This window comes from Ostrinia furnacalis, unplaced genomic scaffold (assembly GCF_004193835.3).
Source record: "Ostrinia furnacalis isolate ACB-3 unplaced genomic scaffold, ASM419383v2 OfSCF4475, whole genome shotgun sequence".
Classification (NCBI taxonomy): Eukaryota; Metazoa; Arthropoda; class Insecta; order Lepidoptera; family Crambidae; genus Ostrinia; species Ostrinia furnacalis.
This window is the reverse complement of record NW_021134714.1, coordinates 1-16,561: the sequence shown is the minus strand read 5'-3', so window position 1 is coordinate 16,561 and position 16,561 is coordinate 1. Positions and strand designations below refer to the sequence as shown.

The 16,561-nt window shown below is 40.2% G+C and overlaps 1 protein-coding gene across 1 annotated transcript in view; it reads right to left on the bottom strand.

The window, feature by feature from the left end:
- The window catches only part of egg (SET domain bifurcated histone lysine methyltransferase eggless), a 50,288-nt gene extending 34,652 nt beyond the window's left edge, over positions 1 to 15,636 (bottom strand). Inside the window, exons 1-13 of the mRNA XM_028314002.1 lie at positions 15,491 to 15,636; positions 12,269 to 15,410; positions 11,475 to 11,683; positions 10,794 to 10,994; positions 9,261 to 9,372; positions 8,422 to 8,526; positions 7,953 to 8,116; positions 7,257 to 7,329; positions 6,038 to 6,234; positions 4,999 to 5,144; positions 3,696 to 3,811; positions 3,177 to 3,316; positions 1,526 to 1,582 (exon numbers count right to left, since the gene is read on the bottom strand). Coding sequence (XP_028169803.1) covers positions 1,526 to 1,582; positions 3,177 to 3,316; positions 3,696 to 3,811; positions 4,999 to 5,144; positions 6,038 to 6,234; positions 7,257 to 7,329; positions 7,953 to 8,116; positions 8,422 to 8,526; positions 9,261 to 9,372; positions 10,794 to 10,994; positions 11,475 to 11,683; positions 12,269 to 15,407 — 4,659 coding nt within the window. The 5' untranslated portion in view covers positions 15,408 to 15,410; positions 15,491 to 15,636. The remainder of the gene's footprint in view (positions 1 to 1,525; positions 1,583 to 3,176; positions 3,317 to 3,695; positions 3,812 to 4,998; positions 5,145 to 6,037; positions 6,235 to 7,256; positions 7,330 to 7,952; positions 8,117 to 8,421; positions 8,527 to 9,260; positions 9,373 to 10,793; positions 10,995 to 11,474; positions 11,684 to 12,268; positions 15,411 to 15,490) is intronic.
- Positions 15,637 to 16,561: the final 925 nt, after the last annotated feature.

The following is a 16,561-nucleotide window of genomic DNA, read 5'->3' as shown; positions in this document are numbered from 1 at the left end:
CTTATGTGAAGTAGCAAATCGAATGCACAAACGTTGAATAGCGCTATGTGATTGGTTCGTGTGTCACCCTGTGCGTCCACGCGCACTGTGAGACTTCATAGTAATGTTTTTACTTTGACTTTAACAAACGTCAGAAATCTGTTAAACTCCACACAAAAAGCACCGGTTATTGTTAAAGTTACGGTCAGAGTTAAGTGGTGCAACTCATTCATAAAGCTGATGAGTAAGATTGAACGCGCTAATCTCAGGAACTACTGGTCCGGTTAGAAAAATATTTTTGTGTTGGATAGCCCATTTATCGAGGAAGGTTTTAGGCTAATATCATCACGCTAAGACAAGTAACTATTCCACGCGGACGAAGTCGCGGGCAGAGGCTAGTTTATAACATTAAGGCTGGGTTGCACCATCTTACTTTAACTATGACAAACGTCAAAAAGAAAATCTGTCAAAGTCCATACAAAAAGCACCGGTCATTTTTAAGGTAATTTTTAAGGGCAAGGGATATATACCCAAGAAATACTAGATTTCCAAGCAGACTTGTAATAATTTTTTCTCCAAAAACCCCGCTATACAAAAAAAGCTGCTACAGTATGTGCATAAAAATTTATAATAAAATCCCAGAGATATTTAAGACAGGGTCAACTAATGCAATGATACGAAATCTCAAAAATTGGCTGATAGACTGCTGTATCTTCAACATTAATGACTTTTTAATGACCATTTTGCATGCTAAAAATGTTAGCAGAATAGTAAGCACTGTGTAAATTATATTATAAGACCTCATATGTAAAATACCTATTCTATGTAATAAATGTTTGAATTTGAATTTGTTATTCATCATCATCATTTCAGCCACAGGGCGTCCACTGCTGAACATCGGCCTCCCCCAATGACTTCCACATCGCACGGTTGGTAGCGGCCTGCATCCATTGGTCATGGTTATTGTTAAGGTTAAAATAAGGTGGTGCAACTCAGCCTAAGATAGGATTTCACTAATAGCAGGCCTGTTCATCTCCGCGAGTTTACATCGAAAACAAAACACGCACGATGGCCCACCTACAGGATACTATTCGACAAGGCCTCACATACGAGCGAACATTGACTCACGCACGCGTATTCTTGTGTATGATGGAAGAAAATAAAGAAAATGGTGTACTAAATACTGTGCAGTGTTTAACTGCCTAAATAATAATAAAAACACAGAATGTACTTTTTTAAGTTGCCTCAAGACACTGAGAGGTAAATAAGTAGTTAATATTATTCATGATAATTCATGTATTTCCTCCGCCATTTTCCGCAGTTTGGCACCTCACGTCACATCATTTTACCGAAGTCAGCCCTATAGCTTCGGCGCAGTGCCGATCACTGACGTTTGTCAACAAAATGGTGCTTGACTCTTGAGACAGGCTAAATTACACCATATTTTTAATGAAATTGAGCATACATTTTTTTAAATACCTTCGCGAAGTAAAACTTCTGTACGTAGTACTTATTATTATTCTGTGTTAATAGGAATATTCCTTACCTCCGGCATAGGGACTTGCCCTGAGCTTTGATGAACTGCATACTCCAAACACGAGTACTGAAACGAAAATATCATTTATTAATTATCTCTCAACTTATTTTCTAGAATATCTTAAATGTTCTAATATCTAGTTGTCTAAACACTGAACCGTCCCAGCTATGGCATGACAGGAGGGCGCTATTATCAATACTGGATTATTTTCTGGCTGATGAGGAAACTGCGTACTACGTGCCCTGCCCATTGCCACTTCAGCTTGCTAATCCGTCGGGCTATGTCAGCGACTTTGGTTCGTTTACGGATCTCCTCATTTCTGATTCGATCTCGCAAAGAAACACCAAGCATAGCCCTCTCCATAGCACGCTGTGCAACTTTGAGCTTCTGTATAAGGCCTATAGTGAGGGTGTAGAGAGTGAGTACGCAGAACTGACGGTCGATGGGGCAGCAAGGTTCTGGAGTGGAGGCCGCGTACCGGAAAACGCAGCGTGGGACGTCCACCTACAAGGTGGACCGACGACATCGTAAAGGTAGCAGGGAAGCGCTGGACGCAGGCCGCTACCAATCGATCAACATGGAAAGCATTGGGGGAGGCCTATGTTCAGCAGTGGACGTCCTGTGGCTGAAATGATGATGATGATGATGAGGAAACTACTTCTAATTATTATAATTAAAAGTAGTATTTCAGCCAGACAGTTTTGACAGTTCCAACTCCTTGCCAGACAGTTTTTTTTAGGATAGCTGCCAAAAACACAATGGCTCAAACTTCATGATTCACCAACATTATAGCCTATATTGGGAGCATACGCTGACAAACTTTCAGCTTTTATAAAATGACGTAGGTCTGGCGTTCACCAGCTCTTAGTCTAGTAGTACCGATTTTTGCCGCGTTGGACAACTATTAAAATTGTGACATTTACGGAGGGCGCTATTATCAATACTGGGTTGTTAGATTTTGATTTTTGCCACTTGACGTTTCAGAGTCGTTGGGCTATAGTATGAAACTTCAATCTTGATTTTGACAGTTTGACAGTCCGTTAGTGGTTTAACACCCGCTAACGTGTTTAGGACGATCGATATCTTTAACAGCCCAGTAAATCATGTAACAATAAGTTAACACGTTAACAGACTTTTTAGAAATCCCAACTATATATCCCAACTAATATTATAAATGCGAAAGTAACTCTGTCTGTCTGTCTGTCTGTCTGTTACGCTTTCCCGCTTAAACCTCGCAACCGATTTTGATGAAATTTGGCATAGAGATAGTTTGAGTCCCGGGAAAGAATATAGGATAGTTTTTATCCCGGTTTTTGAAACAGGGACGCGCGCGATAAAGTTTTTCTGTGACAGACAAAATTCCACGCGGGCGAAGCCGCGGGCGGAAAGCTAGTGGGTCCATAACGTTAAAAAAATTATAGCTCGCACTTATTACATATCTTGCATAATGTATTTGCTGTATCTAGCTGAAAAACAGGCTGACAAAGGTGACTGAGTTAAGAGTTTCTTCCGCCACTTCTTCTCAGTATCAGCCCATATGTTGTCCCGAAGTGGTGGTAGAGCAAGCTATATTTGGGACGTGTTTAAACGCCCTGGAAAGGGTTTAAGTACTGAATAAATTATTTGATTTGATTTGAATAACGGATGAATGGATACTTACTTTGCTTAGAGGAGTGTCGCATATTATGATGGCGTCTCTCTCACGTCTCTGGTACTCAAAAGTAGCGTACAAATCGTTCCTCAATTTGTCCGTGGCTACTTGGCATTCGTTCAGCATTGCTTTGATTTTGTCGCCTTCCTCTGGAAGAAGAAAAGTGTTTAAATTGGGGTGCAGAGATACCCCACTCACGCTCGTATTTACAAACGATGCTTGCTTTAGTGAAGCAGCAAATCGAACGCACAGCGTCTAATAGAGTCACCCTGTGCGTCCACGCGCAATGTGAGACCTCATAGTAATGTTTGTGAATACAATATTATTAGACGCTAAGGTTTAATAAACGAGCCGGAAGACGTGGTGTAGGCAGGCCTCCTACTAGGTGGACCGACGATCTGGTGAAGGTCGCGGGAAGTGCCTAGATGCAGGCGGCGCAGGACCGGTCTTTGTGGAAATCCTTGAGGAAGGCCTTTGTCCAGCAGTGGACGTTATTCGACTGAAACGAAGGTTTATATTAATACTTGCCTTGCAATTTCTCCATTTCTTTAGTCATTTCTACCTCAGCATCGTGCAACCTCGAATCCATACGGAATTTGTCCCACGTTGCATTAATCAGTTGAGCTAGACTGGCTTCTACCAAACTGCAAGGTAAGAGATAACAAAATTACCGCACTGGGTTCAATGGGGTGCGCTGCCACCCCACTGGATTACTTGGGGTACACAACCACCCCAGAACCATAATGATTTAGCAAACTTAGTAACCTTAGGTAGGACCATATTAATCAGCGTCGTCATCGTCATCATCATTAAGCCACAGGACGTCCACTGCTGAACATAGGCTTCCCCCAATGATTTCCACAATGGCCGGTTGGTGGCGGCCGGCATCCAGCGCCTTCCTGCTACCTTTATGAGTTCGTCGGTCCACCTAATGTGGGTGGAAATCTTACGCTGCGCTTTCCGGTACGTGTTCTCCACTCCAGAATCTTGCTGCTCCATCGGCCGTCAGTTCTGCGTACTATGTGCCCTGCCCATTGCCACTTCAGCTTGCTAATCCGTTGGACTATGTCAGCGACTTTAGTTTACGGATCTCCTTATTTCTGATTCGATCACGTAAAGAAACACCTAGCATTGCATAGCCCCCCATATTACTGAACGAAAATCAAAACTTCATTCAATTTCAAACTCTAAATGGGTGTTTAGATTTTGAGCATTGTTTACTTTAGTTTCTTGTACTGCTTCTTCTCATCACTGGCTTATACATTGTCCCAAAGCTGAGGTAAAGTTAAAATAATACTGGGACGCTTACGCGTCTTATAAAAGCCTTTTATAAAAGTTTTAGCGCTTTATAAAAGTCTATTTACAAAAAAAATCTCTTATGACAACTTTATTGAGATAAGAGCTAATAGCAGGCAGAAAAGTTCTCAAGTGGTGACTACGAGCCGGAAGACGTAGTGTGAGCAGGCCTCCCACTAGGTGGACCGACGATTTGGCAAAGGTCGCGGGAAGTACCTGGATGCGAGCAGCGCAGTATAGATCGTTTCATCCACTCGGGCGCGCCCCAGCAATGTGTGGTCCCGGTCGCGCGGGGTGCGGGGAGTGTGGTCCGAGCAAGCCGTAAGGCATTACTGTAGTGTGCGTGTGCACTCATGGAGCATTCGCGTGTACCGATAACACTCAAACATTCGGAAGAATGGTGGGGTGCGTCCGAGTGGATGGCACTATCTACACCAGTCGTTACAGGAATATTTGGGGGAGGCTTTTATCCAGCGGTGAACGTGATTTTGCTGAAACGAATAAGTTTTTTGGGGTACAAAATCACCCCACTCACCTAGCACCAGTTTCGCCCAAAGTCTCCGGTTCAGTAGTATCTTCATCCTCAGATTCTGAGTCGGATAATTCCACCACGTCTGCCGCTGCTTTTATGGTGTCCATATTCAGGAGCGGAGTTAGGTCTTTGATGCCTTGGATTAGGCGCTGTAATGAAAAGCATGGGATACTGTATAGGGTTTGAAACTGATCAAAATTAGTGCGAGTGGAGAGTGAATGCATTTTGAGCCTAAAACACTTATACATAAGTTTCGAATTCCCATATTATTTATTTATATCACGTTTCACTGATGTACTAAGGGTTGAGTTGCGCCATCTTATTTTGACAGTAATTATGACGATAACCGGTGCTTTTTGTATGGAGTTTGACAGATTTTTGACGTTTGTCAAAGTTAAAGTAAGATGGTGCAACCCAGCCTAAATGTCACTTGACATTGGCAGAATCACCGCGGCAATAAATCCGCAGGATAGTCCAAAAAAAAAGCCCAAATGTTTCGTACTAGATTCTTACGCGTCAGTCAGCGTCAAATAGTTGGTGACACCCAAAGTAGGCAAGAAGTTCGCAACACGTCTTTATTGCAATTGACATAAGGTTGTGTTGTCAATTTTTGGCCACTTTGGGTGTGACGAACTATTTCACGCTGACTGTACGTTACGCCACCGTTACAGTGACGCTTAGTTAACAAGTTTTCTCCAGTGCACTAAAAAAATACTATTCAGCTTTGAAGTAAAATAATCTGATCAATAAAGATGATAAGTTTGAGCTTTACTGCACTACAATAGGACTCAAATTACCTCATTCCGTTTCACGACGACGTCAGCATACTATGAACAGACTAAAGCCTTTTTTCTCTGAGCTTTTTAGCACAAGAAGACAAGAATTACGCAATTTGAGCCTAAAGACACTTGTCTATAAGTCTCAAATCACCTTACTTCTTTTGCCTTAAGTGAAAACACATTTTGCGTCGATTTTCTAACTTTATAAACTGGCCATTAAAGCATTTTGAGCTTAAACACACTAAAAATAGAGCCTATATTACCTCATTCCGTTTCACAACAACGTCAGCACACTGCGCACAGACCAATGCTTTTTTCTTCTTCTGTGCTTTGTAATACGCAACACACGACGCGTCGGCTTTATAGTATGAACTACTTGTGGACGTACAAGTCATGTTTATGCACTTTTTAGGTATGCTTTTATCTTCTGTGGGCTTTTGGTCCACGGCTGGGGTTGGTGCTGGGAAATAAATAAAGACAAAGTTAGTTTAATTAGAAAACAAATCGGAAATGAGATCCGTAGGAGAAACTGTGTGGTATTATAGTGTCAGTGTAGGGTAGTATAAGGTAAAAAAAAATGAGACATGTAGAGGATCCTTAAGAGCAAAATATTTGACGATTTGTATAGTCTGGTCGCCGAGCACGTAGAATTTTGTCCAATGACCCCAAGCTACCCATCCTTATCGCTCGCGCGTAATTATATTGCTGTCGCGCTCGCACACTCACTGCGGGCGCCCTGTTCCGACTATAATTGCGCGCGAGCGATAAGGATGGGTAGCTTGGGGTCATTGAACAAAATTCTACGTGCTCGGCGACCAGACTTGAAGTACAGTCGCGGAATGAAAAGGTTCGTCACCTTAGTGTCGGTTTTCGCTTGCACTAGGTACTGTAAGAGTCAAACCTGCCAACATAACAGTGCAAGAAACAGTGCTGCTAACATTTAAATAAATATGACGTTTGCTAACGAATAAGGTTTTGCTTGTTTATTTTTCTATCCCATCAGTGCAATGCAATGATGACATTGACCAATTGACAATAGTTTTTTTTTTATTTAAAAGAAATAATAATGGCAGGTTGAACCAACAAGAAGGTTTTAGTTTATCAATCATAATAATCTTCTTGACAAGATAAATCGTCAAACAACTTTGATCTGAATAATTTTGAACTTTACTGACGAACAGTTAAAGATTATTTTCTCTAACTCGAGATTATTCTGTAACATAGTTTCAAAAGGTAATATGTGCTCGCGATTCGTTGAAGGAATCAATTTGAAAACTGACGAACCTTTTCATTCCGTGACTGTACTATTTAATAGTAATTTTTATTTTAACTTAGAGCATAAATCTGAAGTCTCGCTGACGTTTGACGTTACAAAAACCCCTCCCGTGCCGCTCATACCTCAGTCACTGAGTTAAGCGTTAGAACTATAGTGTACCCTAGTTTCGCTTTGTATAATTTATTAGGTTAATAACCCAAACTCACCACTGTCTTCCTCATCTGAATCTAGACTGAAAATTTCCAGGCTGAACTTTGGTTTAGGCTTCTCTGCAGATGTCTGAAAATTAGAAAATCTTTAATTCAAATAGCTATGGGCGGGGCACATAGCTCGTAGAGCTGATGGCCGTTGGGCAGAAAAGTTTTCGAGTGGCGACCTTATCCACTTTTTTTGACTGGCCCCAAGCTTGGTGCTTGATGTACAGTACACCAAACCATTTGCTTCTGATTTTTAGTGGGTCGTGCTCCTGCAGTGGAGACTAAAGGTCATAGCATACTTACCAACTCGGAAAGGGATCAACACCGTATCGCATTTCGCGCGCTGACAATCGCGAGGTGAGGCGTGTACCGATGTGGTGCGGATAAGGCCCAGAACACACGGTGAAACGCAATTGCAACGAAACTGCAACTTCTAGTTACTTTTGAGTTGCATTTCAAACCGGTTTCAAACTGGTCGCGTCATGTGTGGTCTCTCAACGGAATCTATGGCAGAAACTTAGATGCAGTTTCGTTGCAATTGCGTTTCATCGTGTGTTCTGGGCCTAAGTGTGCGTTTAAGTAAGGAATTTCATACAAAGAATACTGACCGGCTACGTACGGTACGGTTACGCCCTTTCTGGGTTGATAAGTGTGCGACGTCCTTAAATGACCTGATGATAGAAGTCTTTGTGACTTTTGACCTACCTTATCATCAGTACCCTGGATCACTGCTTCTTTCTCCACGTTTGGTGTATGGGCGACCTTCACATTGCTCACTTCCACGCACCCTGGTATGGTAATGTTTAAACCGTCTACTGTTATGAGCGTGCTTTTTTCTGATTTGGAAGCCTTTTTCACTTCTTGTATGTCTGTAAAAACAAAATTTATGTATATAATCGCAGCGTGGGACGTCCACCTACAAGGTGGACCGACGATATCATAAAGGTAGCAGGGAAGCGCTGGCCGCATGGGCATTTTGAGCTATATTTTTTATCGATAAATTGTTCAAGTTCAGTTTTAATTATTTTATTGATAGTTTGTTATCGATACTATTGCACATAACAATATTAACAGCACTATCAATATCCAAAATATTTTTTGAGGTCAACTATCGATAGTTAGCAACACTATTCTAAGAGTATAAGATGAATAGTAATATTTTTTTGTTTCTTACCATCCTCAGAAGAACTTTCTTCCAACTCAACGATATTCATATCACTTCCAGATGGCTCTTCATTCTTCTGTTCTGTTTTATCGACAAATTCTTCTTTTGCAGCTTCTGAATGAAACATTTTGTTAGATTTCATTTGAGATTCTTCTAAAGCCCGGTCCGTAAGCACGTAGAATTTTGTCCAATGACCCCAAGCTACCCATCCTTATCGTGCGTAATTACATTGCTGTCGCGACTGTGCGACGGGCGCCCGCAGTGAGTGTGCGAGCGCGACAGCGACATAATTACGCGCGAGCGATAAGGATGGGTAGCTTGGGGTCATTGGACAAAATTCTACGTGCTCACGGACCAGACTATAGCCTGAATAACGCCGGTATTCACAAACGATGCTTGCTTAAATGAAGCAGCAAATCGAACGCACAGCGTTGAATAGAGCTCTGTGTGTCACCCTGTGCGTCCACGCGCACTGTGAGACCTCATAGTAATGTTTGTGAATACGGGCGTTAATATACTTGTATTTTATCGGATTCTGAACCATATTATAAGATCATAAGGTTCATAGTAAAAAAGGTATAGGGTAGAAGTACCAGTTATAAGCACTGTATCTTTGCGCCGTTTAAAATTTTACTAATATTTTAAAGCATTATAAAATTATCAATTTATTATTATTTAGTATGTTTCATTTATAAAAATGTATCAATTTTTTTTTAACTTTTGGAATTTATACACATTTAAATTTTAAGTGGCCACAAATGATACTTCTACCCATCTTCTTCTGCAATTTCACTAAATTCTTGACAAGAACACAACGTGTTAAGGTTCAAATTAGAATGACAGCTTACCTTTTTCATCATTACCAAGTAGTTTCTTCAACATAGACTCGTTTTCGGCCTCGTTATCTGACGTATCTGACAGTTTAACTGTTTCTATATCAGCTTGCTTGTTGGATTCATCCTGTAAAATATTTCATAATATTAAGGACAAGTTTTATCTTGCAGATATAGTCCCTGATAGTTTATCAGGAACTTATCTGTCAGATAACTTTTACGTATAGTTTAATGTGTTATAATACTAAGGGCCTACTTCATCTTACTAATAAAGTCCTTGATAGCCTATCAGGAATTAATCTGTCAGGTAAAGTTAAGCTTATGGAACCAGTACCAGATATCTGACATAAGCGCTATTTAATAAGTAAATTAATTAGTCCGGTAACGACTAAGATCTGTGCAACTCAACGTTGTTGTTTATCTGACAGATAAGGTCATAACAGGCTATTTCAGACTTATATGTGACGGCGGCGTCATCGCACGCCGAACTTGTTACAAACTCGTAAACAACAGCTGCACCGTACAACGTCAGAGCAAGCANTTATAGGACAGGCTGACTCAGCATTAAAGATATGACGGCGGCGTCATCGCACGCCGAACTTGTTACAAACTCGTAAACAACAGCTGCACCGTACAACGTCAGAGCAAGGGCCTTTCACTTTTCCCCCACCTCCACTACGGTTGTTTTGCAACGGGTATAAATCGAGCGCGCAGCGACGGAGCAGGCAGTCCCTCGATCGGGCCCACTAGAGTGAGCCCGCCGTAGGCTGGACTTTGGTCCAACACCGCGGTGGACAACCCTCTAGTTGGGTTCGCCACTGATCGGGCGCCTTATGCGCTCGATACGGCCCGATCGCGAACNGGCTTCGCTCGCGTGGAATTTTGTCTGTCACAGAAAAACTTTATCGCGCGCGTCCCTGTTTCAAAAACCGGGATAAAAACTATCCTATGTTCTTTCCCGGGACTCAAACTATCTCTATGCCAAATTTCATCAAAATCGGTTGCGAGGTTTAAGCGGGAAAGCGTAACAGACAGACAGACAGACAGACAGACAGACAGACAGAGTTACTTTCGCATTTATAATATTAGTTGGGATTAAAATAAAGTCACTTGTGGCTAAAGCCTGAGCATTGGCCACAATTGAAGTGTTAGCTGTACGCTACTTAATTAAGACTAATTACTGAATCACTACCATTGATTAAATTGCTGTTCTTATAATTAATAAAAATAGCTATATCTTGATATCTCTGCCTTATTAATTCATTCTGTCCGACTCACTTCCTACATATGCATGAGGTGGAAGACGTAGCGTGGGAAGGCCTCCTACTAGGTGGACCGACGATCTGGTAAAGGTCGCGGGAAGAGCCTGGATGCGGGCAGCGGAGCAGTCTTTTATTTTGCCTTAGAAGCGGTCATCCATGTTTTATTAATTTAATCGTTAGATATTAGCGAGATCTTGACTGTCAAAATACATGAAAATTAGGCCACTAGTCTAATGCTTTTGCTTAGGGATTAATCTGGCACTGACGAATTCAGAAGTATACTTACTTTATCCTCTTCCTTTTGCTCTATGTTCGTGTCGTCTGCAGCTTGCACATCGTCTATGGTTGCTTCTACATCGTCTATGGTTGCCTCTACATCGTCTATGGTTGCCTCTACATCGTCTATGGTTGCCTCTACATCGTCTATGGTTGCCTCTACATCGTCTATGGTTGCCACAGCCACTTCATCTGCTGTCACTTCGATATCCTGATAAAAAAATGTAACATAAATATCATGCTTTTGTTTTTTTATAGGCAGGTAAATATTCTGATAATATTTTTGTTCAGGGTAGACCATTTATCAGAAGGTTTATAGGCTATCACGCCACGATTCATAACCGCCAACCGCCTCTGTGGTCTAGTGGTAAGACCACCTACTTCAGATGCAGAGGTCCCGGGTTCGATTCTCAGTAGGGGCAAATTTTTCTGTTCAATTCGGTTGGTGGTAGGGTGGCTAGCTACCACCATCTTACCTAAGTCTGTCGCCATAACAACAATGTTAACAGCATTGTTGTGTTCAGGCAGTTGGAGGTAAGATAGCCAGTTCCTCTGTGGTTGAGGATTCCAGGCGAAGCTCGCTTCCACCTTCGGCTTGATCATCACTTACCATCAGGTGAGATACAGGCCAAGAGCTTCCTCGTTGTGGATAAAAAAAACAGACTAAAGATGTAATTTCTCTGATACTCACATCCTGAATCTGATCCTCAATCTGATCTTGCACAGCATCTGTCTCTTCGATTTCCTTTTCTTGCTTGCTAAACACATCGCTGATGGCAAAACTGAACTCCACCTTTTCTTCACCAGGAGATTCTATGCAAGGATCTTGCTTTGCTTCAGTCTCCGAGAAGGGAGCGTTCGAATCTTCGGAATGCTCTGCTGTCATTTGGTTACTGCTTTCTGGAAGTCAAATATTTGCTTTTAATCACGAAGCACACTTAACTGAAACGGATCGTAGCCGTATCAACTCGAGGCGGTCAGTAGTCGCACGACGCTCTTATCCGCACCGTAACCAAAACCAGAAACCGTTATAACCATAGTATGACCATGTATGGAAGTGCGCACATTACAGCGTTTTGATTAAGGGGCCTTCGTATGTGAAAACGGCAAAATTGACTGTTTACTGTGTATTCAAAAGTGATCAAAAGAAACTAAAATAATAATTTAAGTATAGTCACAGAATAATAATAAGTACTACGTACAGAAGTTTTACTTCGAGAAGGCATTTAAAAAAAAATGCTCAATGTCATTAACAATATGGTGTAATTTAGCCTATCTCAAGAGTCAAGCACCATTTTGTTGACAAACGTCAGTGATCGGCCCTGCGCTTCGCGACCCCCCAGGGGGTCGCGACCCACAGGTTGAAAACTACTGGTTTAGGAGGTTTGCACTCTTAAGGAGCCTCTACATGTCTCATAATCTTTTTACCCTACCAGCGCAGGCAGAAGACTCTAAAAGGAAGTAAAACAAGTTTAAAGTACTTACCATCTTCTGGATCATAATCATCGTCGTCATCAGCATCGTTATCGGCGTCGTCGTCGTCATCCTGATCGTCGTCGTCTTCCATCACCCGTGACGACTCAGCCAACAGGCCTAGACTGTCAGATGTTTCTGTGACTTCATCGGAATCCGGGTCTGATACTGGTTTTGTATTTTCTGCTGATGTTGATGGTTCAACATCAGTTTTTGACGTAGAAGGCGTTTCATCATCAGTTTTTGATGTAGAAGGCGTTTCATCATCATGTTTAGATGTTGGAGCTACATCAGAAGTTGATGATTGGGGTTCCTTTGGTGATAATTCAAGATTTGCAGAAGTTGATGGTTGAAGTACCTTTGAAGATGATTCAATATTATCAACAGTAGACTCTGGCTTTGAATTGGACAGTTCATTGTCTTTTGCAATTGCTGGGGTTTCAACTACTGATGTTATTGAATCAACTTCCATCGCTGATTCTTTGACTGTCTTTTCTGCAGATTCTTCAGTTGAAGAGGCATTAGTTGTTGTTAGAGGAACTTGAACTTCTGTTGACTGATGAATTTCCATTGATTGCTGGGCATTTTCATCAGGCATTTTGGATCCTTCACTGTCTTTTGGTGGGGTTGGGGATTGCTCAATAGTTTTTGTTTGATCCTCATTTGTTGATTCTACGTCCATTGTGACAAGAGATGGTTGTGCTTTAGTGACTTCTGACCCTTCTGGTGATACAACCACTTTTGTTGGTTCTGCTTCTACTGTTGAAATCTTGGCATCATTTGTTGATGAAGCCTTATCATCAGTAGTTGAAGTCTTTTCATCAGTTGTTGAAGTCTTATCATCAATTGTTGAAGTATTGTCGTCTACTGTAGTTGGTTTGACTAGTTCTTCTGAATCCTTAAGTTTAGAATCCTTTTCAGTGTTTTCAGCAGTTGATGGAGTATCTTCAATTTCATTTGGCTTGGCTGTCGATGGTGGAACAGTAGCATCTTGAATTTTAGCTTCAAGTTCCATGGGTAACTTAGATCCTGAAGGATTAACATCAACTTCTATCTTATCTGCCACTTGAATATCTACTGGTTTTATTGTAGAAGTATCTTTTTCTTCTTCTATAGGTATAGAAGTGTCAACATTATCACTTAACTTGGATGGTAATATAGTTTTAACAGGTTCTTGTGTTGATGAAACCTCATCATCATTTAGGTCTGCTGGTGAACATGTTTTGGTAGGCTCTGCTAGTGGTAGTGCCACATCTGTAGATGATTGTTTAATTAAACTTTCTGAGGTATCTTCAATGTTTGATGTAGGTAATTTGTCATCAATTTTAGTTTCATTTGCTAGTTCTATTGTATCTTTATTCGAAGGCTGATCAGTTTTAGGTGAGGCAATATTAGGCTGTGTCGTTTTTGATTCTGATTGAATCTCCTGTGTTACTTCTGAAGGTATATTATCTGCCTTACTATCCAGTTTCTGGTTATCTAAATTTGAGTCTGCATTAATTTCTTTTCCACTGTTTATTATGTCTTCTTGAGTTGTATTTGGTGCAGATTGTGATACTGTTTCTGATACCACAGCATTTTCTGGTTCTTTCACTGCATCTTCCAGTTCTTTTACTGCTGTATCAATATCTTGGGCTGGTTTTGGAGATTCTGTTAAAAGTTCATCTTCAAGATGGCTTGTTGACTCATCATCATCATCAACGTTCATTGAAGCAGAAGTCAATTCGGCAGTAGAGTCTAGAATAGAATCCTGGAGCGTTTTCAACAATGCTTTGTTCTCAGTTTCTATTACCATCTTTTGAGCATCTGTCAATGGTAAATTCTCAGTCTCTTCTGTTTTTCCCTCTCTTTCTTTGGCATCATCTTTTTCAGGTTCTTTAGACTTTTGGTTTAGCTGTGAAGCTTTAAAAGAATCTTCAAATCCTTCCAATTTCCTTTCTATTTCGCACCAATCGTCTTCTGATACATCTTTAATGATAAACTCATCACAGCCTTTTTGATTATCAGTATCCAAATCTTTACACATGTCAGATGGTTCTAGAATTAATACATCAGACTTTTCTTCTGCTACAGGTTTTTTATCATCTACAGTAGCTGTTTTAGGACTGGCATCGTCAACTTCCATCTCATCATCATTTTGAGTAGAAATGGAATCTGTCTCGTCAAAAAGTTCAATGATCTCTTGAGTCGGTATCTCTAGCATCATATCCGGTTTATTTAATCCATGTTCGGTGTTGATATCGTCTGTTGTGTCTATAGAGGAGCTGTTATTAGAACTGGAGGATGGCGTTGGACTATCAATCGGTGATGTATGTTCGTTTATTAACTTAGTGATGGTCTCGCAGGCAAATATCTTTGACGGATCTACTTTTAGCTCTTCATTACTCAAAGGATCTTTGGATTTGGCATCTTGAAAGTCTGAGTCGGAAGTTACATTTTCAGTTGCAGCGTTAGATGCTTGATCTAAAGGAGGAACGTCAGGTTCTGTAGAAGTTAATAATTTCTCGTTAGTTTTAGGGATATCAGTTTTAACGGACTCTTCTATTCGTATATCCTTTGAAGGAGAATCATCTCTATTATCATCAGATTCGAGCAGCAATTTCTCTTCATCAACTTCATCGGATTCCGGGCCTTCGAGTAGTTTATTTTCATCAACTATCTCACCAACATCATCAGTAATTGCAGTTTTTTCTTCAGTACTGTTTGACAGTGAAGTCTTAGCGGTTTCTTCATTGTTTGACGTTGAGCTCTCAAGCAGTTTATTTTCATCGATGATATCAGTGCCACTAAGTGTTGTACCGTCTACGTCTGCCTTAGTTTTATCGTTCTCACCAGCTTGTACCTTCTCTGAGGGTCCAACACTTTGTTCATTGGATTCATCGTCATCCCACTTCAACTCAAACTCACTATTATCGTCTGTATTATCCGAACTCGATTTCTTTTCAGTAGATTCAGAACCCAGATCTTTGAAGCCAGAATCTGTGTTTTTATTCGCATCTTCAAGAGGTTTCAAAACGTTTTTTTCTAAGGATGGGTCTTTAGAATGATCCACTTCATCAGTAGATGGTATTTTAGCAGCTTCATTTGAAGATTTTGTCTCTGCATCATCATCCGGCTTCGCTGGAGGCATTTCTTCTTGACCAGTACTCATTTTCTTTAAAATAAATCAACACAAAAAGTTAAGTGAAAAATGCACGCTCAACGATATTGCAAAATAAACGGAATAGTACTCACAATATACAGAAAACTAAAACTACTTATGCGTTAGGAGATTACGTATAGGTTATACTTAAAATATTGACTAAATATTGTTTATTTTACAGTATTTTAGTTTAATTTTGGACAAAAACACCAATTTCAACGAAATACGGCGTTTACTATTTGACAGATTTTAGTTTTAAAACATTTTAAAATACAAATGTTGGTTTATGGCGCTGAACAATGTGGTATGAGCCATAACAGGCTTGATCAGCAACGTGGTATCAAAAATCGTAAGGTGTAAACGCCCGATATCCCGATAAAGACATTTTTTATCTGTGACTAAATTGTCTATGGCTGTCAAATTTGACACAAATATTTTGATTGTCACATCAAAAAAATACGATTTCACTTGCAAATGCGCTGAATTTCTAATAATTCCGGCTTTGGATTTGTAGTTAAAAAATTCTTTACAATAATTACGTGCCGGCCGATTCAAACACACAGCGAATTGCATTTATCTACACTAATTAAGACATTTAGTGTATTTTTTGTGTTTTACACGCGGTTTAAACCATATTTTGTGTTTATTTTTGTATTTTTATTTACCAGTGATCATTGATAATACTCTACAAACGTAGAACATGAATCTTTACACCTCTTGGTGTTAAATAACCAGCTGTTATATGAAATATCATTGAATAATTTGTTGGTGTGGAATTCCTAAAAATTACAAAATGAATAACAATTTCCTGTCCTCAAGAGCTATGATGGGTGCAGCTATAGTGGGCCTGGTGGGAGCAGCCGGGGTCTTCATTTACGAACAGATTTATGCTGAAAAACGGAGATCCATGCTAGGTTAGTCTCACATCATTACTTATTGTTTTTGTAAAGATTATTACCTGATACAGGCATATTATACCTTAAAAACTTAAATTCGATTACTGTTCAAGCATATTGTGTATTAATTTACATTAAGTTGAACTCTGCAGTTCAAAGAAATTGAGTCCATCCAAGGCAAGACATTGTTTATGAATTAATATATTTACATTAATATTACTATTTCTCAATTCTTCTCTTTATTATTTTTTATTATTATAGCTTTAT